Genomic DNA, 26,434 nt, shown 5'->3' with positions numbered 1-26,434 from the left:
GCAGGCTAAAGAGAAGGCAGAAGACAGAAGGTTTATAGAGCATCTGTCTGTCTGCCCTTCGGGGAGATGGTGCTCAGGGGGCAGAGGAGAAGAATGGCAGCCAAGTATTCTGTTCCCCATGGCTCTCAGTTCCTGCCCAGAAAGGAAATGTCACTCCGCTTGTGGTGTGTAATTCTGTTCTTCCTAAATGTGTGTGTGTGTGTGTGTGTGTGTGTGCGCGCGCACGTACGCACATGTGCACGCACGTGCCAGTACTGGGGCTTGAACTCAGGGTTATATGCTCTTGCTTGTCTTTTTCACTCAAGGCTGGTGTTCTACTACTTGAACCATGGCTCCACTTTCAGCTTTTTGCTGGCTAATTGGGGATAAGGGTCTTGTAGATGTACCTGCCTGGGCTGGCTCTGAACTGTGATCCTGGCCCACAGGAGCGGCAGTAGACAATTTATTAAGAGCAGGCCCAAGGCTTCACAAGCACGGCCCATACGTATGTTTAAATGCAAGTTGATTTTTTTTTTTTTTTTTGTGGTAAATCTGTAAAGTTCAGTGCGGTGAGCAAGGGCAAGCCTTATCTAACAAGGCCCCTCTACCCCCCCCAAAAAAAGAAAACAACTGTGCCAATCACTGAAATGAATTTTGTAATAGACAAAGAGTTCCTTCATGGGTGCGGGTAAGGCTCTAGGGACCCGGAGGAGCTGAGCTGTGGCGCAGAGTTGGGGTTGGCAAAGAGAAGGGAAACATGGAACGCCTGCAGGTTTACTGTGATTTTTTTTTTTCCTGTCTCAAGTGAGGGATGATGGGAGCGGAAGGCTGGGGCTAGAATCCCCTGAGAGTGATTGAAGAGATTGAGGGTCTGAGGTTTCCCTGGAGATGGATTACTGCAGGAAGGACTCCCCTGGGTCTGGTGGTTCACGCCTGGAACCCCAGCTACGCAGGAGGCAGAAGTCAGGTGGTGATGAAGGCCAGCCCAGAATCCGCACCCACTACCTGCCAGGAGGCCGCTGCCCTTCTAACAGCGACGGGATTCCAGGTGCCCTGGGAACCAACCTTGGCACCTGTTCAGTCCACCAAGAGCTTCACGCAGCTGTTGACCTGGGCAGCGCCTGCCAGCCCTGCCCTGACACCTGTGTCCACCCTTCTGTCCTCCCCCACCCCCACGCCCTTGCAGGTCGGCCATCACCATATTCCCCCAGCGGACGGACGGCAAGCATGACTTCCGGGTGTGGAACTCGCAGCTCATCCGCTACGCGGGCTACAAGCAGCCCGATGGCTCCACGCTGGGGGACCCGGCCAACGTGCAGTTCACAGAGGTGCGAGCGGGCGCCCGACCCCGTCAGCTGCCGGAGGTCCCCTCTCCTGGGACATTTGGTCATGCTCAGGCCCTTGACTCCCCCAGTCCTCCGGCTGGAAACTACCATCCCATTTCAGAGCTGGGTAAACGGAGGCTCCCCGGTGCCCACTGGGCTCTCAAAGGCCATCAAATGCATAAATGAAAGGCTAGAGTTGGCCAGTGTGCCCAACTCGCATGCCCTGGCCCAGACCCCACGCCAGAAGACAAACCTTCAGTGACGCCCCACCCCTGCTCGCCCTGTCTGGAGCCCTGGGCTCTACCCTGTACCCCTGTGGGGCCCTCCCTGCTGCCACTTCATTTGCATGTGGCTTTTCTTACTGCAATCTGATTGCCCCGGGAGGGCTGGTAACCAGGACGACCATGCTGCACCTGTGCAGTCTCCCGAGCCAGACTTCCTGTTCCACTTGGCTGAGCGCTAACCCCAGTACTTGGCTGACCTTGCCCGGCTGTTAGAAGAACGTACAGGCCAGGCCAGGCCACGCCTGAGCCCCGGGTTCAGTGTCCCCATCTCCACCTACGCAGCCCCAAGAAGCAGCCACACATAATCGCTCCTCCTTCCTGAGTCCCCCTCAAACCCTGTGCTGACCCATGGGGCAGCGCTCGGCCACAGGTGCCTACCAGTGGTCAGGGCGAACCGAGATGGACCTTAGACAAAAACACTCCCCATCTCTCCCCATCAACAGTGGGAGAAGATGCATACCAGTTACATGTTGAAATGACTATGAAGCCAGGCGCGGTGGCTCATGCCTATAATCCCAGCTACTCAGGAGGCTGAGATCTGAGAATCAAGAGTTGAAGCTAGGAATTGGAAGTGTGGCTCAGGTGGTAGAGCACCAGCCAGTAGTCAAAAACATAAGATACCAAGTTTGAATCTTGGTCTTAGGGGGGTTAGGGGAAGATTTGAAGTCAGCCTGAGCAGCAAAGTCCATGAGACTTGTCTCCAATTATCCAGCAAAACAAAAGCCAGAAGTGGCGCTGTGGCTCAAGTGGTAGAGCACCAGCTTTGAGTGAAAAAGCTAAAGAAAATCACCCTGACCTAAGTTCAGGCCCTAGTTGATGATGAAAAAAAAAGTTATCATTAACAAATTAATGTTGAAATTGAATGTATTTCATTATGATGTGATATATATATTTGATACATTTTAGATGAATATGTTACCTATTTAGTTGTAATATCAAATGTATGAGAACATATTGATAGCAATATGTTTCATGCCTTTTCAATTTTAATATCAATAAGGTAACATTCATACAAAGTGTATTTGTGAATTTGAAATTCATTATTGAAAATGTCTACATTGGGCTCAGTGTATCGCTCCCACCTGTAATCCCAGCTACTCAGGAGGTGGAGATAGGAGGATCAAAGTCCAAGGCAGGTGTCGGGGGAGTGTAAAATGCTATCGGACTAAAAGCAAAGGGGCTTAGGGCATCTCTGAGTGACGGAGCCCTGGCCAGCACAAGGCCCTCAGTCCGATCCCTAGACCCACACGATAGAAGTTACAGTTCAGTGGTGAAGGAAGGAGGGGGCCAGGGGAGCGGCCTCCAGGGACTGGCATCCCAGGCCCCTGAGACCCTGGTGTTGGGAGGGGGGGCCGGGCCGTGATGGGACTGGCATCTCTCTACAGATCTGCATCCAGCAGGGCTGGAAGCCCCCGAGGGGCCGCTTCGACGTCCTGCCGCTGCTGCTGCAGGCGGATGGCAATGACCCCGAGCTCTTCCAGATCCCCCCGGAGCTGGTGCTGGAGGTGCCTATCCGGCACCCCAAGTAAGAGGGGCTGGCATGGGGGGGTCTGCAGGGCGGGGGCGGGTGGGGTATCAGCCCTGGCCAGGCTCTCTGGCTCCTGAGCAACCCCAGGGCAGCGCCCACCCTTTGCCCAGCCCTGGGGTTGGAGCGGAAGAGCCCGGTGGGCCACGGGAAACTCTAAGGACCCCGTGTGCATCGAGTTCAAGGGAATCTGTGCCCTCCCCTCCCAGCCAACAGGCAATTGTGTTCATGCCACAGCGAGGCTTTCGCCTCAGATACAAAATTGAGGTAGAGAGCAAAGATATAAAACACTACAGCAACAAGCAGAAAACTCAACGATAAGATAAGCAATATGTGCCAGGCACCCGTGGCTCAGCCTATAATCCCAGCTAGGCTGAGATCTGAGGATCGTGGTTCGAAGCCAGCCCAGGCAGGAAAGCCTGTGAGACCCTTAGCTCTCCCGTGAACCACCAAAAAGCCAGGAGGAGAGGTGTGGAGTGCTAGCCTTGAGTAAAAAGCGAAGGGGTAGCACAAAGGCCCTGAGTTCAAGTCCAGGACCACCACCAAAATAAACGTGTGTGTGATCGCAGTGTATTTTAAATATGTTTTTTAAGATGTATAACGAACCATTTGAGAACATTTTAAATAAAAACAAGATCCTGCTCAGGATGGAGGTCAGGATGAGAAGAGAAAGAGGGGTCACACACAGCAGGACGGGACCCTGTGGCAAATTTTGATACTGAATTTATCTCATATATTTTTATATATATATGTGTGTGTGTTTATATATATATATATATATATATATTGCAATAACTTTTGCTTTTCAAAACACATGGCACTAATTTACAATCTCATAGACACACATAATGACCTTGACATACTGAGTCTGCTGGGGACCCCTAAATATTACACTCACTTCTGACGTTACTTAATAAGCGGAGGCCCACCATTCTTCTGGATGGAACTTGGCCTTTGCGCGTTTCTCTCTTGGCTATTTCAGCACAGTTTGTCTCTCCCTTCCCAGCAGCGTTGTACCAGCTTTGGGGCTGGCTCACTTGGTCTCGGCCTCTGTAGTTTTTCCTTCTCAGAGAGGACGAGATCTTAGACTCACAATTCCTCACCTCAACAATGAATTCAAATAAAGTGTTGCAAAGGAAATACGGTACCTGGAAACAAGAACTTTACTTGGACCCAGCTGGGTACCAGGGACAAGTTTCTTGAGTGAGCAATGTGCGAGGTGAGAAGGATAGATAGATGGAAACATGGAAGGAGGGAAGGAAGGATAAAAGGAAGGAAGGGAGGGAGGGAGGAAGTGAAGGAGGAAGGAAGGAAGGAAGGGAGAGAGGGAGGGAGGAGGGAGGGAGGGAAGGAAAAGAAAGAAAGAATGGAAAGGAAGAAGGAAAGAAAGAAAGAAAAACAAAAGAAAGAACAAAAGAAAGAAAGAGGGAGGGAGGGAGGGAGGGAGGGAAGAAAAAAGGAAGGAAAGAAAGAAGGAAGGAAGGAAGGAAGGAAGGGTAGAAGACTCCCAGGAAGAAAGCCCTACCTGTGCAAAGAACCTGGGGTACAGTAGAAATGCACTCTTGAGTTGTAGGAGAGTGAGTGGGTTTAGCAGACTCGTGGCAGCCCCAGGCCCTATTTTGTGGGCCCAAGCATCCCTGTGTAGAACCTGTGTGTCACTGTGCATATCCTCCAGCCCCAGCGGCAGGACCTAGGATTCCACAGGGCTAAAGCTGGGCGCCAGGAGTCCGGTTCACATCCAGTCGGTCTCCCTGGGGACCTGTCATGTGAACGCCCCGAGATGAGGTGGTGCGGGCCTGGGTCTGCTTAGGAGGCCCCACAGTAACCGGCTGGGCCTTCTTGCTCTCGGCAGGTTTGACTGGTTCAAGGACCTGGGCCTCAAGTGGTATGGGCTCCCAGCCGTGTCCAACATGCTGCTGGAGATCGGGGGCCTGGAGTTCAGCGCCTGCCCCTTCAGCGGCTGGTACATGGGCACAGAGATCGGCGTGCGGGACTACTGCGACAACTCGCGTTACAACATCCTGGAGGTCAGGAAGAGGGAGGCAGGAGGCCCAGGCCACTGCTAGGCCACCTCCCGCTGACAATCCTGGGGAAGCTTCTGGAAAGTTCCAGAGGCATCAGCAGATTTCCTTGGTGATCACCATGGCAAGCACACAGCACACATGCCCTGGCTTAAGAACTTGTGTTGAAATGCCAGTCCTGGGGTTTGAACTCAGGGCCTGGGTAATGTCCCTAAGCCTTTTTGTGCTCAAGGCTAGCGCTCTACCACTTGAGCCACGGCACCACTTCTGTTTTGGAGGCTTCGGTTTGGGAGGGGGGAGTGTTTTGTTTTTAGTAGTTTATTGGAGAGAGGAGTCTCACAAGGTTTTTTCTGCCTGGCTTGGCTTCCATCTGTGATCTTCAGATCTCAGCCTCCTGAGTAGCTAGGATTATAGGCGTGAGCTACCCTTTGCTTTTTTTTTAAATCAAGGCTGCTGCTCTACCACTTTGAGCCACAGCTCCATCCTGGCTCTTTGCTGGTTAATTGAAGGTAAGAGTCTCGCAGATTTTCCTGCCCAAACCTTTATCCTCAGATCTCAGCCTCCCGAATAGCTGGGATTACAGGCATGAGCCACTGGCACCTGGCTTCAGAAGTTTGTTTTGTTTGGTGAACGTCAGATCGTTGTTTTTTCCCTCTGCTCTTCATTTTTATTCTTTTCATCAAAATGCTGCCTTCCCGGGAGAATAGCTATTCGCCCTCACTGTCGCAAACACAACAAGTCTGCCGAGTATTTACGTATGTAAGGCAGAAGCAAAGCATTTGCTTTCCAATGTGTCGCCCAGGCAGAGCGGACAGCTTGGGCCGGCGAGAATGAATTAGGAAGTCCGCTCTCTGATCTCAGCATATGTGTCACTTGCAAACAGTTGTCACTGAGTAGCTTAAATGAGACCCTCCTCCACCCCGGCCTTCCAGTCCCAGCTGCCATGGTGGACGCATGTTGACAGCTGGCGCTGGGAACCAATTTCCTCAGTCCTAAGAAACCCCCGTAATGAGACCTGGGTCCCCGCCAGGGTGACTGGCCTTGACAGAGGAAGGAGAAATCAGGCTTTAATTAAGGACTTCGCCGCTGGGCCTCCCACACTTGACACCCACGCCTCAGCCCAAACCTAAATGTCACATTGTTTCCCCCCTCTGTCCCCCCCCAAGTTAATTTGGCCAAAGGCGTCAGCTGATCCTGAATCTTGAACAGGCAGCGTCCCTCTGCCTCCGGCCTCCAAGGCTGGCCAGCTCTATAGGCTCTGCATGAGACCAGGCACCACTCTAGGCCTCAGTTTCCCCTTCTGTCAGATAAGAGTCCCCTGGGTGTTTCCATGAGCACAGGGACCATGGGCTAGATTCCAAGCAATGGCTGCTGGGGACCATGGTGGGGTAGAAGGACAAATCGCTCTTCAGACCCCTCCGAGATCCATCCCTCTGCTTAAAACCCTCCAGAGAAGCCGGGCCTCGTCATTCATACCTGTCATCCTAGCTCAGGAGGCTGAGATCTGAGGATCCTGGTTCAAAACCAGCCTAGGCAAGAATGTCCATGAGACTCACATCTCTAGTGAACCAGCCCCCCCCCCAAAAAAAAAAGCTGGAGAGCTAGCTTTGAGTGACTGACCCCAGCCCTATCTCTTCAGTCTGAAATCAAGACAGACGCAGGCTGAGTGGCCGTCTCCCCCACCTCTCCCTTTCAGGAAGTAGCCAAGAAGATGAACTTGGACATGAGGAAGACGTCCTCCCTGTGGAAAGACCAGGCACTGGTGGAGATCAACATCGCCGTGCTGTACAGCTTCCAGGTAGCCTAGGGCCGCCTCAAGGCCACGGTCAAGGTCAGGCCTCACAGGTCACTGGGAACCTCCCAGGCCCTGGGCAGGGGGCTGAGAAGCCTAGGTATCAAAACTGCCTTCCCTAGGGTCCTCCATCCACCAGCTGGGCCCTCGGCCTATCTGCTGCCTCTCGGTCCCCTGGCTCCAGGGTAGAAGCCACTGGACGCAGAGATGGGAGAGGGGCTGTGACTTGCTGTCTACCTCTCTCTAGAGTTGTGAGGAGGGAGCCTTGTCCTTCTGCACAAAACCCTGGACACCCTTCCCTGCTGCATGGTATTCTGTGGGAATGGCCCCGACGGCTACGATCTAAACCATGCGTGCTTTTTTGTTGTTGTTTTTATTTCTCGTTTGGGTGCCAGTCTTGGGGCTTGAACTCAGGGACTGGGCACTGTCCTTGAGCTCTGTTGCTCAAGGCTAGCATTCTGCCACTTGAACTACAGCTCTACTTCTGGCTTTGAGTAGCTTATTGGAGATAAGAGTTTCACAGACATTCCTTCCCAGACTGGCTTCAAATCGTGATCCTCAGATCTCAGCCTCCTGAGTAGCTAGGATGACAGGTGAGAGTCACCAGCGCCTGGCTTCAATCATGACACTTCTGAACGCACTTTTAATCACACTAGATAGTGACATAAGTCAGGTAGAGTGGCTTACCACCTGTCATCCCAGCTACTCAGGAAGCAAAGGTCGAGATGATCTTAGTTCCAGGTCAGCATGGGAAGAAAAGTCCACAATGCTCCATCTCCAACATAATCAGCAAAAAAAAAGGCTGGGCTGGAGGTGTGACTCAGGTAGTAGAGTGCCAGCCATGAGCAAACAAAGTTGAGTGAGTGCAAGGATCTCAATACCAGCAAAAAACAAAAAGTGGGCTGGTAGGGAGGAAGGTGCTAGAAAGTGCTAAAGACAGAGCCCCACACAGAGACGTGCTCCTGGGAATCGGGAGAAAGACGGAAAAAGCGGTGCAGAGAAAAGAGACAGTGGTTCGAGTCACCTCCGGGACTAGCTTGGGGAGGTGCTGCTTTAGTCTCTTCCCTGCTGAGCCCTTGTCCCTTCTCTGTCCCAGAGCGACAAAGTGACCATCGTGGACCATCACTCTGCCACCGAGTCCTTCATCAAACACATGGAGAACGAGTACCGCTGCCGGGGCGGCTGCCCGGCCGACTGGGTGTGGATTGTGCCCCCCATGTCCGGCAGCATCACCCCTGTCTTCCACCAGGAGATGCTCAACTACCGGCTCACCCCGTCCTTCGAGTACCAGGTGCTTCCGTCCACCACACCTTTCTCATACCAAGTTCCCCACCATCTGCTGGGCCTCTCACACCTGGGCCTGGGCTGTCAGGCCAGCACTCGGGTGTGCACGTGCTGAGAACGATGTGGGGTGCGTGGCCCCCAGGGTACAGAGCCCCCATGTTGCTGAAAGACAGAGAGACTACATGAGGGGTCAGGAACAGAGTCTGGAGCCAAGCATGGTAGCTCACGCCTGTAATCCCAGCTACTCTGGGGGTGGAGATCAGGAGCGTGGCGGGGGTTCAGAGCCAGCCTACACAAAAAGTTGTGCAAAACACCAGCTCAATCGAGAAAAGCTGGACGTGGTGGCACTTAGCTGTCACCCCAGATAGGAGAGAGGCCTCCATCGGAGGCTGCAGACCAGGCTATGTCAGGCCAAAAAAATAACTAAAAAGTAACTAAAGCCCCAAAAGGCTAGAAGTGTGGCTCAAGTGATCGAACGCCTAACCTGCAAGCACATGGCCCCAAAAGGAAGTAAGAAGACCGTTGAAGGGGGACACGGCTGGGGGACAATGCAGGGACATTACAGCAGTCACTGGGCTCAGACACCTGTGCTGAAGCCCTGCCTGCGGAGGTCGGGGAGCCTCTGACCCAACTCCGGGGATTCCCGAGCATCCCAGCAGGGGCCACCTCCTCTCATGGCCGTAACCAGCCCTCTCTTCTCTCGCCAGCCCGACCCGTGGAACACCCACGTCTGGAAAGGCACCAACGGGACCCCCACAAAGCGGCGCGCCATTGGCTTCAAGAAGCTGGCTGAGTGAGTGGGGAGGCACCCACACAGGGAGTCCCGGCAAAGGAGGCTGGACAGATGCCGGTCCTCACATCTCCCAGTGACACAGGATACACACACACACACACACACACACACACACACACACACACACACACAGCCCAGGAGCAACACACACACACACCAGGAGCATCTCTCCCCAGAGAGAGGATCCCAAATATTAGTGAGGACAATCTTTGGTTCAGTGCCATGTCTCCAGGAAAAAAGGGAGAGGGGAATCTAACCGTTAATTGCACGATTACATTTGCGTTGGGAACAATGGGAGTTAATTATAGATGCGTTTTTTATGCTCACATTCTTCCAAGGGAAGCCTCCAGGCACCTTTTACTCCTTTCTCTGCCTCCCTCTCCAGCCTTCCTGCAACGTGGGTGGTTTTCCCCAATTCTAAAAAGAAAAAACAAAAAACAATAAATTTACCACCAATAAGCCCCAGGTGGGAGATAATTAGCAATTCTGTCTGCAGAGAGCTTCTGAGTGAGGAAGGAGTTTGACTCACTGGAGCCCAGGTAGTGTTATCCTGGCTCTTCTGGGCTGTCTGCTCCCTACCAGAGACAGGAAGGATGCTGGCTGGGAGGGGAGCATGGGAGGAGGGGGAGGGGTCCTCTAACTACAGAGAGGCTGCCCTTGACACTGACCCCTCCCCCCCCCCAAAAAAAAGCATGGATGGAAGCATCGATTCAACTTCATAATGTCTTTCTTTTTTTGGTGCCAATCCTAGGGCTTGAACTCAGGGTCTGAGCACTGTCCCTGAGCTTTTGTGTGTGTGTGTATGTGTGTGTGCTCAAGGCTAGTGCTCAACCATTTGAGCCACAGCTCTACTTCCTGCTTTTTGGTGATAAATTAGAAATAAAAGTCTCAGGGACTTTCCTACCCAGCCTGGCTTCCAACCACGATCCTCAGATCACAGCCTCCTGAGTGAGCCTCCATCACCCTGCCTTATAATGTCTCTGGTTGGATATTTATTTAGTGCCTGTTTGGTGTCTGGTGGCTGAACTCGGGGGCAGGATGCGGTACATCAAACATCAATATGCTCGCACTCGGTTCTGGAGTCATCTGTCTCTTGTCTGTTGTCTCTGCAGAGCCGTCAAGTTCTCAGCCAAGCTCATGGGGCAGGCGATGGCCAAGAGGGTGAAAGCGACCATCCTGTATGCCACCGAGACTGGAAAGTCCCAGGCCTACGCCAAGACCTTGTGTGAGATCTTCAAACACGCTTTTGATGCCAAGGTGGGTAGGGGCAGTGCCATCCCAGCCCCTTGTAGTAAATAAGATGGGGCAAGAGAGAGGGGAAAGTCAACAGAGAAAAGCCCTCCAGTTACAAACTGAGGCCCCCTGAAATGCCCATCCACTTCTGCACATCTGCGAACATTTCAGGGCACCGTGAGCCACAATCCCCCCAGAAATCGGCAAATGAAATCGCATCTCTAGAACACAATATTAGGGCATCTGTGACAAACAAAGCTGAGATTGGTTTGGGAAATTTGGCATGAAATAGAACTTGGAGGATCCATTGCTTCAGAATTTATCAAAGCCTTTAATCCATGAACATGATTGACAATCTCCCAAGGGAGCCACGGATAAACATTTCTCACACGTTTCTGACTGTGGATTACTTGTCTTCATGAAGCAACTCAGGAGCCTGGACTTTCTAAGGCCCTACAAAAGACAAGAAGCAGTGATCTTTCCCACAGCTGGTATCTCAGACTTCAGAGAGTCAGATGCTCCACCATAGTAGTGCACACAGGATTAGAGATGAGGCTGAGCCAGGGGTGGGCAGACTCACCCAGATCACTCCCTGCCTAAAGAGGGTTAGGAAGACTCCAGGATCACGTGGTCTTTTAAAGCCTCAGGGCCTCTATCAAGGTCTGCTCTCCTGCTGGGATCTGTGGTACATGCTTGTAATCCCAGCACTCAGGAGGCTGAGGTAGGAAGATCTTCAGTTCAAAGGCAGCCAGGGATACCTAGTATGACCTTGTATCCAATGTGTGTGTGTGTGTGTGTGTGTGTGTATCACCCACTCTCTTAGATCAGAGCCATACTCCTCAGGCCACAATGACCCTTGTTTTCCTCCCTCTTATCTCCTCCTCACTCCCCCCCCACACACACACCTCCTCTCTCCCACCCCACGTTGTGCCCACTCCCCCAGGTGATGTCCATGGAGGAGTACGACATCGTGCATCTGGAGCACGAAGCTCTGGTCCTGGTGGTGACCAGCACCTTCGGCAATGGGGACCCCCCTGAGAATGGGGAGGTGAGATGGGGTCCCCCTGTCCGATCCTGGGTGGGGTTGTTCCTGTAGGGAGAAGGGACTACAGCTGGGACCCTTAAGTGTTTGTAGGCGTAGTCCCTTAAAACAACTAGCCTGCTACTGCACCTAAAATATTGCTGCCCATCAGAGCCCCTGACCATCACAGACATCCAGCTCCCAGGCAGCAGGCTCCTCTTTTACCAGCTAGAACCTCAGACCCTGTGTCCAACACTCCCAGCTTTAGTAACACATGCTTTGCGTTTCCTTCATCTGTTTTTAATCTCCAGAAATTTGGCTGTGCGTTGATGGAAATGAGGCACCCCAACTCTGTGCAGGAGGAAAGGAAGTAAGTGATGACCCCTCTCATGTCCCATGACACCTCTTGGGGGCCACAGACAATCATCTTTTCATACCTAAAATTCACCTTTCAGTTCTGGGTGGGAGTCAGGGACTCAGTCTATTGGAGATTCTCCTTAGGGCTTTTCTGTCTAATACTCAGAGGAGTGTTGCAATTGTGGAGGAGACTAAGGTCAAAAGATGAGTAAGATACCTCTTGGCTGGGCAGGGTAGCTTACACCTGTAATCCTGTCTACTTGGGAGCCTGAGAGTTGAGCATCATGGTTTGAGTTCAGGAGACCCCTTCTCAACTATACAACTGAATGCAATGGCATCCACCTGCCATCCCAGCTATGGTCAGAAGCCTAAAGTAAGAGGGTGGGATCCAGGCATGGGGTGACCAGGCAGACCCACATCTCACCACCAGTGCAAAGACAGGAGAAAGGCGGAGGCATGGCTTGGTGGGAGAGCTCAGAGCCCAGAGCCGCCAGAGAGCAATAAAACCTCACTCCGGGAAGAACGCCATGATGGAGGAACCGCTCTGTCCGTCCATGGTGGCTTAGAAACCAAGAGCATTGAAGGTGGGAACATCCGGGCCTCCTCCGCAGGGAAGGGGAGGTCCTGCGCCTGCGCGCTGAAGCCGCATCAGGAAGGGCAGGTCTTGCACATGCGCACGGAAGCGGCATCCAGGAAGGGGTGCGCCTGCACATGCGCACTGAAGCCCACGGCGGGCGCCTGGTGCCGAAAATCACCTGGTTTCCTTTGTAGCCCGCCTAAGTTGCAAAGCCACTTAGATCAGATACCCCGGGAAAAGGTGATCACCGCTCAGCCCTCCTTCTAGAAGATTCTCCTCACTCTCCCTACCGCTCTCCCTCCGGGGCGGCCTTCACCCCTATTTCAGGGAGAGATGGGCGCCATCCGTTCTCCCCTCTAGGTACCCGGAACCCTTGCGTTTCTTTCCCCGTAAAGGGCCTTCCCTCCCCTCGGGGGACTCTGCGGTGCACGGCCTGGCTGCAGCTCGAGACAGCCAGCACAGGTAGCAAGAGTGCGTGCGCATGCGCGTGCCCAGCCGTGTGTGTGCGTGCGCGCATGCGCGTGCCCAGCCGTGTGTGTGCGTGCGCGCATGCGCGTGCCCAGCCGTGTGTGTGTGTGTGCGTGCGCGCACGCGCGCGCCCGTGCCCACGTGTGCCCATACTTGAACGCACGCACCAGAACGCATGCGTGCATGCGCAGGCCGGAGCATGCTTGGCTACATCCGGGTCTCCAAGAGACTTGGGCTCTAACCCACACTGTGTGCCACTAACTCTACAACCTGGAGCTTGACCTCTGTGGGCCTGGAGCTTGACCTTGGTGCACCTTCGTCTCTTTTGACATCTATCTGCCCACCCAGGGCCTTTGCAGAAGATGAAGGGACAGTGACAAGAAAACAATCTTGTTGAGAAACCTCGAGTCTCAGAGTCCCAATACACGTGCTGTTATTTTTACCGCGCTCCCATCCGCCATGCCTCCCACTCCAGCCACACAGCCGCCCCCGCTATGTGGCGATGACTTATTTGGAGAAGTGACTCAACGTGAGACTATTTTTGAGGCAGAAAATACACGTACATATATTTAGAACCTTCCTGACGCTGGAGCAAAAACTCTGAAGAACCAATCACCAGCCTAGAAACCCTGCAGCCAGCATGCACAATCTGTTTGCTGCCTCTCTCTCTCTCTCTCTCTCTCTCTCTCTCTCTCTCTCTCTCTCTCTCTCTCTCTCTCTCTCTCTCTCTCTCTCTCTCTCTCTCTCTTTGTCTTCTGTCTCTGTCTCTCTCTGATTTGTGGGTTGGTTTTTATCTTGAGTTGGGGGGGAGTCTTTTGTTTATTGGCTGGGTGTTGGGAGTTTTGTTGTTTTGGTTTGGTTTTGCCTTGTCTGGAAACAAAACTTAGCACTTTCCAAAGAAAGCTGGGCTGCTGGTGTGTGTTTTCATTGTATGGTTTTGCCTTCTGAAGTCTCAGTGTTCCTGAGCATCTCCTGCTGACAGTGCTGTCCAGACATCTCCCTTCCCCTTGCAAACCTTTTAAGGAAAAACAAAGAACAAAAAAATTCAGTATCTAGCCAGGCACTGGTGGCTTATGCCTATAATCCTAGTTATTCAGGAAACTGAGATCTTTCATCCTGCGCAGGAAAGTCCGTAAGACTCTCCAGTTAACTAAGCAAAAATCTGGAAGTGGAGCTGTGGTTCAAGTGGTAGAGCACCAACTTTGAGCAAAAAAAAAAAAAAAAAAGCTAAAGGACAGTGTCCAAGTCATGTGTTCAAGCCCCAGTACCAGTGTTGATTTCCAGGTCTTGCCTCAGACCAAAACCTTCTTTTTAACAAGATAGGAGGGCAAACCTTACACACATTAATATCTGAGAAGCAAGAGAGCATCTCATGGTCAAGGCTGTTCTCGTGGTCAAGTCTGATTCAGCCTTCTTACTGATGGAATCACTTTAAATGTCTGGGTCTCAAGTTTCCTGTCCGGTTCCTGGGAAAGCCTGGTGCAGTGGCCTGGTTTTGTGGGTGGCATGGGAAGTTGAAACATTCTTAAAGAGGCCAGATGAGTGGTATGAGTTTACTCAATATCCAAGAGAAGGTAGTAGAACCAAGACCAGGAACTTGAAAATCCACAGTGGGTATTGGCCTGGGTCTGGCGTTCCAGGTCAGAGCTCATAGATTCTCCTGTTGTTCCTTCGGGCAGGAGCTACAAAGTCCGGTTCAACAGTGTGTCATCCTATGCCGACTCCCGCAAGTCCTCCGGGGATGGGCCTGACCTCAGAGACAACTTTGAGAGCGCAGGCCCTCTGGCCAATGTGAGGTGAGCAAGGGACCAGGCACCTGGGGGAAGCTTTTGGCTCTGGAGGGGCTGGACCTAGTTGCCGAGAACTAGCGTTCTCCCTTCATCTTTTCTCAAACTGGCTACATCCTGGCTACCCAGAGCCCCTTGTCCACTACAGCACACTTTCTGGGGCAAGCATGCCCTTTGCAGATACCTTCTAACAAGTCCACACCTGCTCACTTGACTCCTCATCTGTCAGGTTGCTACACTGTGAGAAAGAGGGAAAGGACCTAGATCTAGTAAGATTGTGGACTCCAGAGTAACAGGAAAAAAATATGTTACCTGATTCCCTAGTCCCAGAAGCTCAGGAGCCCCAGAGAGGTAGGGCAGGGAAAAGAGGGAGAAACAAGACAACACAAATACAGACCTGAGAGGAGAGGACACTGAGTTGGGCTAACAGCATTCCATCACTGAGACCCCTGGAAGCATCTCCACTTTACCCTCTGACGATGGAGGGCTTCTTCTTGCCCTCCGTCCCGTTCCCCATCTCAGTCTGTCCCCAGCGTCCTCAGAAGGAGATTCAGGGGCAGGCTGAGATCCTGGGGTAGGGGTCAGGTGACATGGCTCTATTCCTTGGCTTCTTTGGGCTGAGGGTCTGCAAGAGTATGCTCTGACCTTGGAGAGAAGCAGGGCAGGTTTCTTGGACCATATGTGGTCCCTGGGTGGGTTAAGCTACACCATGTCTTAGAAATGGGACATCAAGTGACGAGAAAAATCTCATTAACCTAACCTCTACTGGCTCAAACACCAGTGTTCTCAAACACCAGTGCCCGGAAGAATAGATACTGTGAAAGACAGTAATTTCGTAGCTGTGGCAAGGGAAGGGGCCGCCATGTTTATGGTTCTTTTATTCTCTTAGACAACCCTGTTTGTGGACTGGAGGCATGACTCAGGTGTTAGAACAACTGCCTAGCAAGCTCAAGGTTCTGAGTTCAATATCCAATACTGCCAAAAAAAAAAAAAAAGGTTGTCAACATTTGATGTGTTCATGACAACTCAGTCTCAGTCCTTCTCACTTTACAGTGATAGTGTTCATTACCTTTGAACTTTAATCTAAGGGTGTCACTTGTACGACCAAAGCTTTTCACTGAGAAAGGCCGTTTTCCCCACTCAGCTTAGAAAGACACAGGCCAGAAAGAGCCAGAGGTTCCAGCTCATTGCTCACACCACTCAGCCTCCTTAGAAACAACTAGAACTTTCCCCCTGAAGCTGGTGACACCTCGCAGAGACCAGAAAGGAAGGGGGTAGGAGGCTTCAAGGCCTTGGGTTTCAAGATGGCCCTCCACAGCAATTCATTTTCCCATAGAAAGATGATATCAAGTTGTCAGTGGGTAGAGTTCCAGTGTTGTCTCTTTCTAGCCAGCAGATAACTGCCTTCTCCCTGTGTCCAGAGAGAGAGAGAGAGAGGGAAAGAGAGGGAGGTCATCACTCTTCGCATAAGGGCACTAATCCTGTTGGATTGAGGACCCACCCTTATGACCCCACTTAACCTCAATTCCCTCCATAATGTCATTTTTCCCAAATACAGTCATGGGGAGGTTTGGATTTTAAGGGCACACAATTCAATCCAATGCACTTGGTAACCCCACCCCCACACACACACAGCCTGCAGCCCCCTGAACTGGATCTTCTGCTGTCTCCCTGGTAGGTTCTCAGTGTTTGGCCTCGGCTCCCGTGCATACCCTCACTTCTGCGCCTTCGGCCATGCTGTGGACACGCTCCTGGAGGAGTTGGGAGGTGAAAGAATCTTGAAGATGAGGGAGGGAGATGAGTTGTGTGGGCAGGAAGAGGCTTTCAGGACCTGGGCCAAGAAAGTCTTCAAGGTAATGTGGATCTCAGAGACCTAGGGAGGAAGAATGTGCCCTCCCACCCCGCACCGCACCCCCAAAAGCTAGCACCTAGCAGTTCGCCAAGGAAGAGGGGAGATGGAGGGGGAAGAATTTGGAAATACATTGCAAGTGTGTGTGAAAACAGTATAAAGAACTCCAGGGAAGCTGCCAATCCCTTGGGGGAAGCAAGCGCTGTCTGGGGGTGGGGAACAGAAAGGAGTTGGGCTGACAAGGAGCGTGAAGGAGATTAATACGATCAAAATAGATTCTTTGCAACTATGGGAATAGACAGGAGAATAATCCAGTAGGTAAGATTGATTCAAATACATTGTAAATGTATGGAAAGGTAGCAATGAAATCCCCTCCCCTCCTTAACTAAGATATATTCATTGAAAGAAAAAGAAAGGAGGAGAGGAGAAGATGAAGGAGAAAGAGAAGGAAATCTGGGAGTTAGTGGCTTATACCTGTTATTCTCGCTACTTGAGAGGCTGAGAATGAGAGGATCATGGTTCAAGGCCAGCCCAGGCAGAAAAGTTCAGGAGACCCCTTCTCAACCCGTAGCTTGGCACAGACAGAGGGAGGGTGAATAGATAGGTAGACTGGTGGATGGATGGGCAGAGGACAAATGAGAGGGAAGGACGGGTAGATGGAAGTATATAGATGTGGGGAGGAAAGGAGGAATGGGAGGGGGCAAAGAAGAAATCCTGTCCTGACTTGGAGCTCTTGGGGAGGACACTTCTTGGTTGATAAGTCACTGAAAGGCCTCTGTGTGCTACAGGCAGCGTGTGACGTGTTCTGCGTGGGGGATGATGTGAACATCGAGAAGGCCAACAACTCCCTCATCAGCAATGACCGGAGCTGGAAGAGGAACAAGTTCCGCCTCACCTATGTGGCCGAAGCGCCGGAACTCACACAAGGTCGGTCCCTCGGCCCTCACGGGGAAGGTGGGTCAGGCCGTCTCCCCTCTAGCTGGCACCTGGGAACAGTGGCTCCAATGCTCCAACCCCCTCCCCTCCAATCCCAAACACACACAAATACCTCGGGGCCAGGGAATGACCCAGGTGCACCTCAGGATTCCTCTCCAGGACCATCTTCATCTCAGCATGGTCCAACCACGCTCACATTTTCTATGTCTGATTTTGTTTAGAAACATATGGAGTTTGGTTGTCATATCGCAAAGGATCCATATGCAATGGTACACCATGACTGAGCACTATTTTTTCCAGTACACATTCACCTTTTTTTGTTTTTTGTTTTTGTTTTGGTTTGGGGGTGGAGAGGGTTGGTGCTGGTCCTGGGACTTGAACTTGGAGCCTGGGCCCTTCCTCTGAGTTTTTTTTTTTTTTTTCACTCAAAGCTGGTGTGTTTACCACTTGAGCCACAGCTCCACTTCTGGCTTTTTGGTGTTTAATTGGCGCTGAGTCTCCTGGACTTTCCTGCCTGGGCTGGCTTGGAACTGCGGTCCTCAGATCTCAGCCTTCTGAGTATCTGGGATGCCAGGCGTGAGCCCCCAGCGCCTGGCCACATTCACTTTTTGTTCTTCACTGCCCATAGCTAACTCACCAGCCCCACCTGGCCCGCCCAGCTCCTGTCCTCTGTCCCTTCCCTCACTGGGGTCCAGAATCAGCAGAAGGAGAGGGGGCAGCCCACAGAGTTTGGGAGAAACTGGGAAGGTTTAGTGGTGGCTATTTTCTCTGGGCTCAGCAAACCCGGACCATCTCCCTCCTACAGGTCTGTCCAACGTCCATAAGAAACGTGTCTCTGCCGCACGACTTCTGAGCCGTCAAAACCTCCAGAGTCCAAAATCCAGGTAGGAAGACCCGGGCCCACCTCGAGCGGCCACTTCTCCTCTCCTGATGTTGTCCACAGTGTGTGCTACACACAGATGGCAGAGCAAGTCTGCTGGCTCCAGGCTCAGAGCCCCTGCTGTCCCTTCCTATCTGCTTTCCTGCCCTCCCTCCCCCAAGCTCCCACCTGGAGGTGTGGAGAAAAGGGACAAAGGACTGGAGGTGTGGCTCAGGTGGTAGAGTGCCTACCCAGCAAGTTGAGAGGTCCTGAGTTCAAACCCCAAGACTAACAAAAAAGAACAAGAAAAATCCTTTGAGACGTCCAAAGATTCATTCCCTCCCCAAACCAGTGTCTGTTTTAAATTCCTGATAGTCAGAAATTATCTTAATCTTTGACATAGGTAAATATCTGATATGTATGTAATATAGCTACTACATCTCTTAAGATCTAATGTAAAGCATATCATGTTAGTACTTTATTTCCTTTACTTTTTGGTTGTTATTGTTGGTGGTGGTCATGGGGCTTGAATTCAGGGCCTGGGTACTGTCCCTGAGCTTTTGCACTCAAGGCTAGCACTCTACCACTTTAAGCCACAGCACCACTATGGGTTTTCTGGTGATTAATTGTAGATAAACTCTCACAACTTTGCTGCCTGAGCTGGCTTTGAACCACGGTCCTCAAATCTCAGCATCCTGAGTAGCTAGGATTACAGGTATGAGCCACCAACACCCAGCAGTACTTTATTTTATACCCAACGATCCTTCCCAGTGATGTTCAAAATATATTCATTTCTCCCCAAATGAGAGCCCTGTAAATAACCTAGGTGCTGGCCAACCTGCCCTGGGCCCCTGAGCCTCCAAACTCGTTGTCCCTAACACCTGCTTCCCCAAGCTTTGGGCTTTATGCCAGGACAGGGCCCTTTGGGGGAATTGTCCCTCGAGCCTGGTCCCCAAACCACGCAGGTCCTGTGATCAGCGCCCCCAGCCTGCTGGGCTGTTACTACCATTACAGCCCTAATGCCACCCAGGACCACGGGCACTGTCCTCACTGCCAGCCCGCTCTCCCGTCAAACCCTCGCCCTCTCTGCCCCCAGCCACCCTCTCTCTCTCCACAAAATGAGCAGAGCAGAGTGCTAAGATAAGCCTCTCAGGTGCCCTGAGTCCTGGTTTCCCTCCACATCAGCTAGGAATGGTGTCTTCAGACTGTTGATGTTTTCCTCGCGCGTGTGGCGAGACTCACACTCGGCTCTCTGTGCAGCCCAGGACGTGAAGATCATCATCACCCATGTTGCAAATAAATAGGAGAAATGACGGGTGTTAGAAAGTGCCTGGGACTTTAGCAAGGTCACACTGACCTTGTTACGGGACTCCAGTGTTAGCGAGCCAGGTGAAGATGGCTGCTGTGGCCATTCAAAGCCTGAGGGGCCTGCGCTGGCCAGCCTGTCACAAGCTCTCCGGCTGCTCCTTAGCTGGCCCAGCTTCCTGCCACCAGTGGTTTCTAGTGCTTTTTGTGTGGTCTTCTAAAACCTTTGAGAAAAGCAATGAGCAGGCTAGCGCCCCAGGGTTCTCGCAGGCTCTCCGGCCTCCCCAGTTAAAACATAGGTCCTCCAATTCATCTCTTTGAGTCATGAGTTCAATGCAGTATTCAGAGCACAACGACCTCTGACAGAGAGGAAGAAAGACTATTTGTAACAGGTCTCCGACTCCATTTCCAAACCATGGGAAGCGTGGCTTAGAAGAGAAGGGCTGCAGGCATGGTGGTATATGATTGTAATCCCAGCTACTCTGGAGGTGGAGATCAGGAGGATCACAGTCCTAAGCCAGCAGGGAATGGATGCAAGGGAGGAGGGGCAGTTAGCAAGACTTCGTCTGAACCAAACAGGCCAGGCATGGTGGTACGTGCTTGTCATCCTAGCTACTTGGGAGGTGTAGGTATAAGAATGTTCATCTGCTGGAGCACCGGTTGCTCATACCTGTAATCCTAACTACTCAGGAGGCTGAGATCTGGGGATCGAGATTCAAAGCCAGCCCAGGCAGGAAAGTCCATGAGACTCTTATCTCCAGTTAAACACCGGAAAATCAGTGGCTCAAGTGGTAGAGTGTTCGCCTTGAGCTGAAGAGCTCGGCAGCAGTGGCCAGGCCCAGAGTTCAAGCTCCACAACCAACAACAACTAAAAGAAGAATGTTAATCTCAGGCCAATGTTAAAATAAAAAAAGCAAGACCCTACCTGTAAATATCCTAAAGCAAAAGGGCTAGAGGAGTGATTCAAGTGGTTGGACATTTGCCTAACAAGTATAAAAACCTGCGTTCAAACCTCAGTCCTGCAAAAAGAAAGAAGAGGGAGGAAAGGGAAAGAGGGGGGAGAGAGGGAGGGAGAGAGGGAAGAAAGGAGAGAAAAGAAGGGAAGAAGAGAGGGAAGGAAGGAAGGAAAGGAGGAGGAGGAGAGGAGAGGACAAGAGAGGAGGCAGAGAATCTGCTAGAAATTTCTCGTAGCCTACACTAGGGAAGACCAGCTTGGAATGGGCCTTGCCTCAGGCTTAGTACGCAAGGAAACTGGCAGAGATTCTAAGGCCCGGTTGAGCCCAGCCCTCCTCCATCGGACTAGCTGATGTTCTACAAATGACTGACAGGAGATGTTCTGAGCGAGGTTAGGAACAGGGACACGGGATTAAACCGGTTGTGAATTTGCCCAGAAAGGACCAAAATGTACCCAAAGTGTTCATCTCCTTAAAAGCATGTCCTGCGGGTCCACCAGTTTTCAGGCTTCATGCCATCTCTGGCTTTATACAGATTATTAAAAAGGAAAAAAGATAATTGAGTGAGGAAAAAAAAAGCATGCTTCCCTATTTTTTCTGCCCAAAGCCAGACTAGGGCTCTTGCCCAGGAAACCTTAACCAAGACTCCACAAAGCCTCCTCCCCCACCCCAGAGCCTCCATCGCCAGACAGGTGCCAGGAGGAAGGCCCAAGTTAGAGAGAGAGACAGAGATGAAGAAAGAGAGACAGACAGAGAGAGAGTATGCATGCTGACACTGGGGCTTGAACTCAGGTCCTAGATGCTATCCCTGAGCTTTTTCACTCAAGCTAGCACTCTACCACTTGAGCTTCAGCTCCACCTCTAGCTTTGTTTTGTAGTTAATTGGAGATAAAAGTCTCATGGACTTTCCTGCCTGGGCTGGCTTTGAATCATGATCCTCAGATCTCAGCCTCCTGAATAGCTAGGATGACAGGCGTGAGCCACAGGCGCCCGGCTAGCATTGAGATTTGACAAGTTGACTGGCCAGGCCTCAGCACTAACATGGCTTGAGGACCTGCCCACCCAGACACCCAGGGGCTACCCCCACACACACATGGACAGAGCTGGACCCCAGCTCCGGGAAAAGGGACGACCACATTCCCATCCCTCTCCCCCTTATCTGCCTGACCCTATTCTGCCAAGTTCAACAGAACCTGAAGGGAGCGGGGAGACTGAGCAAGTGAGCCTGCTGAGCAAGTTCAGGTCTCCTGCATTCTTGTCTGGGAAGAAAGCAGGAGAAAAAGATTCTGTGGACCTTTCAAAGGCTTCATCTGGATGATCTCCCAAATAAGAAGCCCTGCAGCGCCCCCTGCTGGCTAATGCCCCACCGGCAGGAGATAAGGATGTCTCTGCTACTAAAGACTGATGTGAATCTATTACACAGATCCTGGTGATTGACAAGCTTAGTGCTCCAGAAAGAGTGAGACCTGCTTGAGAAAGGATCCAGGAGCCCCAGACCCTGACAATGTATTCACAATTATGACCTTCCGAGTCCCCTCTCCTACTAAGGCAAGAGGTGCTTTGCTTCAAGAAAAATACTTCCCACTTCCCCTATACAAAAAGATGTGCCAGCTGAACTATTTTTACTAGTGGTGGCTATTTGTAGCACAAAGGGTTCTTGGTTGTGCCAGAAACTTCGTAAATAGCGAGACCCATTGGTCTATTCCAGTGTGATTTACATACCGCAGACAATGTAGAAACTTCATGTTGAATATCAAGTATCTCCATCCACAGGAACCAGTTGGCAGCGAAGAGCGCCGTTCTGAAAAGCAAACGCAGCTCCACATGCAAAGTTGTTTGGGAGTTGGAGGGTTGTTGGCTATGGGGCTTGAACTCAGAGTCTGGGGTGCTGCCCCTGTACTCTTTCGCTCAAGACTAGCGCTCTATCCCTTTGAGCCACAGCTCCACTTCTGGTTTTCTGGTGGATAAGAGTCTCATGGACTCTCCTGCCCAGGCTGGCTTTGAACTCTGATCCTCAGATCTCAGCCTCCTGAGTAGCTAGGGTTACAGATATGAGCCACCAGAACCTGGTGAGTGCAAAGATTTGATTTACCAAAGTGTTGTCCACCCTGCCATTTGAAGGTCTTGGGTAAAATATAGTATATCAGAGAAAATTCATTGTTAAAAATCACTTTAACTCAGGCTTCCTGAACTTGAAACACATAGTAATAATAATAATAATTATTATTATTATTATAATGCATAAGCCTGAGGCACCAGGGGCTCACCCCTGTCATCCATCCTAGCTATTCAGAAGGCTGAGATCTGAGGATTATAGTTTGAAGCCAGACTGGACAAGAAAGTCTGTGAGACTTTTACCTCTAAATAACCACCCAAAAAGCTGAAAGTGGTAAAGTGGTAAAGCATTAGCCTCAACACAGAATTCAAAGCCCAGGACCAGCACCCCAAAAAAAATCAATACACGACCCCAACTATGCAGACATTAACAAGCAGCTCTCTAGGTTTTTTGTTCAGATCTCCATTTTATTATACCAGTGAGGCCAAGGCCTTGTCCCTTTCAGTATTGGGAACTCTATATGTAAAAGGGACTGGAGCCTGGAATTGTGCACGTGGACTTTCCCAGCTTGGGAACAGTGCTACCTGCAGCCCCCGTGGGTGCTGGTCTGTGGGAAATCCAATCAAAACTCAGGATGGAGCCAGTGCAGTAATGGGTTAACCTGGGACTCTGGGGTTCCTTCATCCAACAAATAGTTGTTGAAGCCAGGTGCTCATACCTGTAATCCTAGCTGCTTAGGAGGCTGAGACTCATGGTTCAAATCTAGCCTGGGCAGAAAAGTCCATAAGACTCTTATCTCCAATTAAGCACCCCAAAAGCTTGCAGTAGAGGTGTGGCTTAAGTGATAGAGCTCTACCCTTGAGCAAAAAGAGCTACAGGACAGCACCCAAGCCCTCAGTTCAAGCCCCAGTACACACACACACACACACACACACACACACACACACACACACACACACACACACACACACACAACTTATTGAAGACCTATTGTGTGCCATATACTGCCAGGCATTGGGAATAGAGCAGTGGCCAAGTTGGACAGGTGCCACACCCTGGTAGAGTTCTGTGGTCCTAGCAAGGGATCAGATACCCACCATCAAAAGGAGGCGAGTGATACTGTAAGGCTCAAGGATTAGAATATAAGAGAGAAAAGGAAAGCAAAGACACAAAGACCATGGAACAGATAAGGCTGAGGAGCAAGCCCCTGGTGCTCCAGTGCTCAGCATGTGGGGAGAGTGAGCTGCAGCAGCCAAAGAGGAGGAGGAGAGAGTTTGGGTACCTAGGATGCAAGAAAGGTGAGAAAGAAGCAAAGAGGGCTTGCACCCAGGACCACCTCCGTGGTCCCTGGGAAACCAGCCAATGAGGAGCGAGTGGCTGACATGAGGTGAAGAGTGATTGGCTGTGCTCCATGGAGGCACCACCCACTGAGGATGGCAGGAGGGTTGCAGGGACCACAGGGATGGATGCAAAGCCAAGCAACAGGTAGAAGCCGGTGTCCACGTGTTCTGCTGGTCCTCCCCTACAGCCGATCGACCATCTTCGTGCGTCTCCACACCAACGGGAACCAGGAGCTGCAGTACCAGCCTGGAGACCACCTGGGCGTCTTCCCTGGCAACCACGAGGACCTGGTGAATGCACTCATCGAGCGGCTGGAGGACGCGCCCCCGGCCAACCAGATGGTGAAAGTAGAGCTGCTGGAGGAGCGGAACACAGCCTTGGGTAATGCCCCCCAGAGGTCCTGCTCTCCGGGGGTGGGGGGGAGGCAGAGGGGAGGAACAGGTCCCTGACTAGGAAGGAGGAGGGAGTCTGGGTCTTGTGGCTGACCAGCTTTGGCCCAGCTGCCGACCAGCCGCCACAATGTCAGGACGCAGGTGGCTTGTTAGGGAAGGAGTTTTGTGTCTTCTGTGGTCAGCCCCACATTCCTAGGAGGCTCTCCATCCCTTCGTTACCATCACCCCCTCTCAAGATTCTGTAGCCTGGGCACTCGCTGCCCCTGAGCTTTTTCCCCCACTCAAAGCTGGTGTTCTACCCCTCAAGCCACAGCTCCACTTCCGACGTCTTAGTGGTCCATGGGTGATAAGAGTCTCATGGACTTTTCCTGTCTGGGCTGGCTTTGAACCCCAATCCTCACATTCAGTTTCCTGAGGAGCTAGGATTACAGGTGTGAGCCACCAGGGCGGTCAAGAATCCACATTTTCTAACTCATTAGATGAAGTTCCAGCCTGTGTAAGGGACCCTCCTTGGCATCTCTCTTTTCTTCATCTGAGATAGGATCTTGCTATGTAGCCCAAGCTGACCACAAACGCCCAAAGGCTGACATTACAGGCGTGCACCACCATGCCTGCCTTAAAGAACTTGCCAAGATAAATGGGTCTGTGTCTGATCTGCACCTCAGTAAGGTCAGGTGGGCTCCAGGCTCCCGTACACGGAGCTGCGGTGGCGTCTGGTGGCAGTGCGTGACACAGTGGCGGTCACCTTTACAAAGGCATTCAGGGGGAGTGTGAAAAGTCTTCTAGTCAAAGCCTTCCTGAAAATCCCTGAGAACAGCATCGCTTGGGAGCAAGACCTTCCTTCATGCATCTAGCCAGCCAATTCCCGTGCCAGGACACCATTCTTCCACTTGGCTTGCACTCCTGAGAAGGTGGAGGCTTGTGGGGGGTGGGGGAGCCCATAGTGGATAGAAAGGACACAGACCTAGAGTCTTCATCTCCAAATCCACAGGTGTGTGAGTCCTTTGTAGGAGATGGCATAGTAGTTGGGTAAAACCCGCATGCCCCTTGTCTGTTTTAGGTCATGTCGGTGCTTTGCAGTGCTCTGCACAGTGTGAATGTCATGGAAATGTTATCCTGCATGAGTGGAGGATTCATGACAAGAACAAGCCATGCCCCGTACAGATACAATTGCTCTCTCCAGTCCTCTGTTCTATCCACAGAACACAGAAGGCGTACCTCTAGAGGCGGACCATGGGCGATGAGCTAGTTAGAGCAAGATCAGATGCCAGCCTGCCTGGTTTCACATGGAAGAGCTGTGCAATTTTGAACAAACACCTTAACTTACCTGTTCCTGTTTCCTAGGATGGTCCTGAGGATGGTCCTGAGTTTGGGGCAAGCCTGGACCCCAGACATGGTCCTGAGCCACCCCCGCCCCATCCTCATCCCTGCCCTGTGCTTTCCCAGGCATCATCAGTAACTGGAAGGATGAGCCTCGTCTCCCACCCTGCACCGTCTTCCAGGCCTTCAAGTACTACCTGGACATCACCACGCCACCCACACCCCTGCAGCTACAGCAGTTTGCCTCCCTGGCCACCAGCGAGAAAGAGAAGCAGCGCCTGCTGGTCCTTAGCAAGGTGGGTCCCCAGGCTTCCCACAAACTATGCAAATGCTTTTCACTCTTTAGGGTTGGGTGAACTTAGAAACGGCTCTTCCTGCACTTCCCCAGCAGGTGGCGCTGGTGAGCAGTGGGTGCCATGATCTTTAGCTGTGTGCGGCCGCCATGTTGGTTGCTCCATGGCCAGCCCTAACCACTGTCCATAGTTCTTAAAGCCTGACAGAATGAATGTGATTCTCTCCCAGGCCCTCAACCTTGGAACTCAAAACTCCCTGACCACCACAGAAATTGTTATCCTTTTTCCCCACCCTTTGTGACCTTGAACTTCCATGTGATTCCATCGTAGCCCAGGCTTGGAAGAAAAACTGAGATAACCCTTTCCCCTATACCTGTCCCTTCAAACTTCTACCCACCCAGGACCACCAACCTGGCTCTTGCTTGTGAGGTCTCCTCGGTTAGCAGGCCCCCAGGAAAAGATGCTTCTTCTGCTCTCAGGGAAAGGAGAGTGGATGATTGACAGCAGGAAGAAGGTAATTAGCAAGTGCCTATTCTTTAGAAATAAGAAAATAAACACCAGACGGCAGCTAAAGAGTTGTAAGTGGTTTACCTCTGGGAGCTGGAAACAGATGGTCATGGCTGAACTAGAGACTATTACTTTTAATCATGAGTTTGGCAGAGTTATTTAACTTTTCAACAATGC

The 26,434-nt window shown here is 51.6% G+C and overlaps 1 protein-coding gene and 1 long non-coding RNA gene across 4 annotated transcripts in view; one reads left to right on the top strand and one right to left on the bottom strand.

The window, feature by feature from the left end:
- Nucleotides 1-26,434, top strand: part of LOC138807774 (nitric oxide synthase 1-like) — an 84,852-nt gene that overhangs the window by 45,924 nt on the left and 12,494 nt on the right. For 2 of the 3 annotated variants that reach the window (XM_069993528.1, XM_069993529.1), the window contains exons 8-23: nt 1,166-1,307; nt 2,974-3,113; nt 4,966-5,140; nt 6,831-6,932; nt 8,023-8,217; nt 8,918-9,003; nt 10,116-10,260; nt 11,180-11,284; nt 11,569-11,627; nt 12,552-12,653; nt 14,339-14,455; nt 16,125-16,299; nt 17,084-17,222; nt 18,037-18,115; nt 23,933-24,126; nt 25,584-25,753. In XM_069993528.1, coding sequence (XP_069849629.1) covers nt 1,166-1,307; nt 2,974-3,113; nt 4,966-5,140; nt 6,831-6,932; nt 8,023-8,217; nt 8,918-9,003; nt 10,116-10,260; nt 11,180-11,284; nt 11,569-11,627; nt 12,552-12,653; nt 14,339-14,455; nt 16,125-16,299; nt 17,084-17,222; nt 18,037-18,115; nt 23,933-24,126; nt 25,584-25,753 — 2,125 coding nt within the window. The remainder of the gene's footprint in view (nt 1-1,165; nt 1,308-2,973; nt 3,114-4,965; nt 5,141-6,830; nt 6,933-8,022; nt 8,218-8,917; nt 9,004-10,115; nt 10,261-11,179; nt 11,285-11,568; nt 11,628-12,551; nt 12,654-14,338; nt 14,456-16,124; nt 16,300-17,083; nt 17,223-18,036; nt 18,116-23,932; nt 24,127-25,583; nt 25,754-26,434) is intronic. The other variant, XM_069993530.1, reaches the window with a different exon arrangement.
- Nucleotides 9,302-12,207, bottom strand: LOC138807775 (uncharacterized). Its single transcript, XR_011366275.1, has 2 exons — nt 12,039-12,207; nt 9,302-9,420 (listed from the first exon to the last, which is right to left on the bottom strand). It is a non-coding gene; the product is annotated as an uncharacterized lncRNA (long non-coding RNA).

The sequence above is a fragment of the Dipodomys merriami genome, unplaced genomic scaffold, assembly GCF_024711535.1.
Source record: "Dipodomys merriami isolate MVZ:Mamm:240054 unplaced genomic scaffold, mDipMer1.0.p SCAF_433, whole genome shotgun sequence".
Classification (NCBI taxonomy): domain Eukaryota; kingdom Metazoa; phylum Chordata; class Mammalia; order Rodentia; family Heteromyidae; genus Dipodomys; species Dipodomys merriami.
Note: the sequence above shows the minus strand (reverse complement) of the source record. Positions and strands in the feature narration are given on the sequence as shown.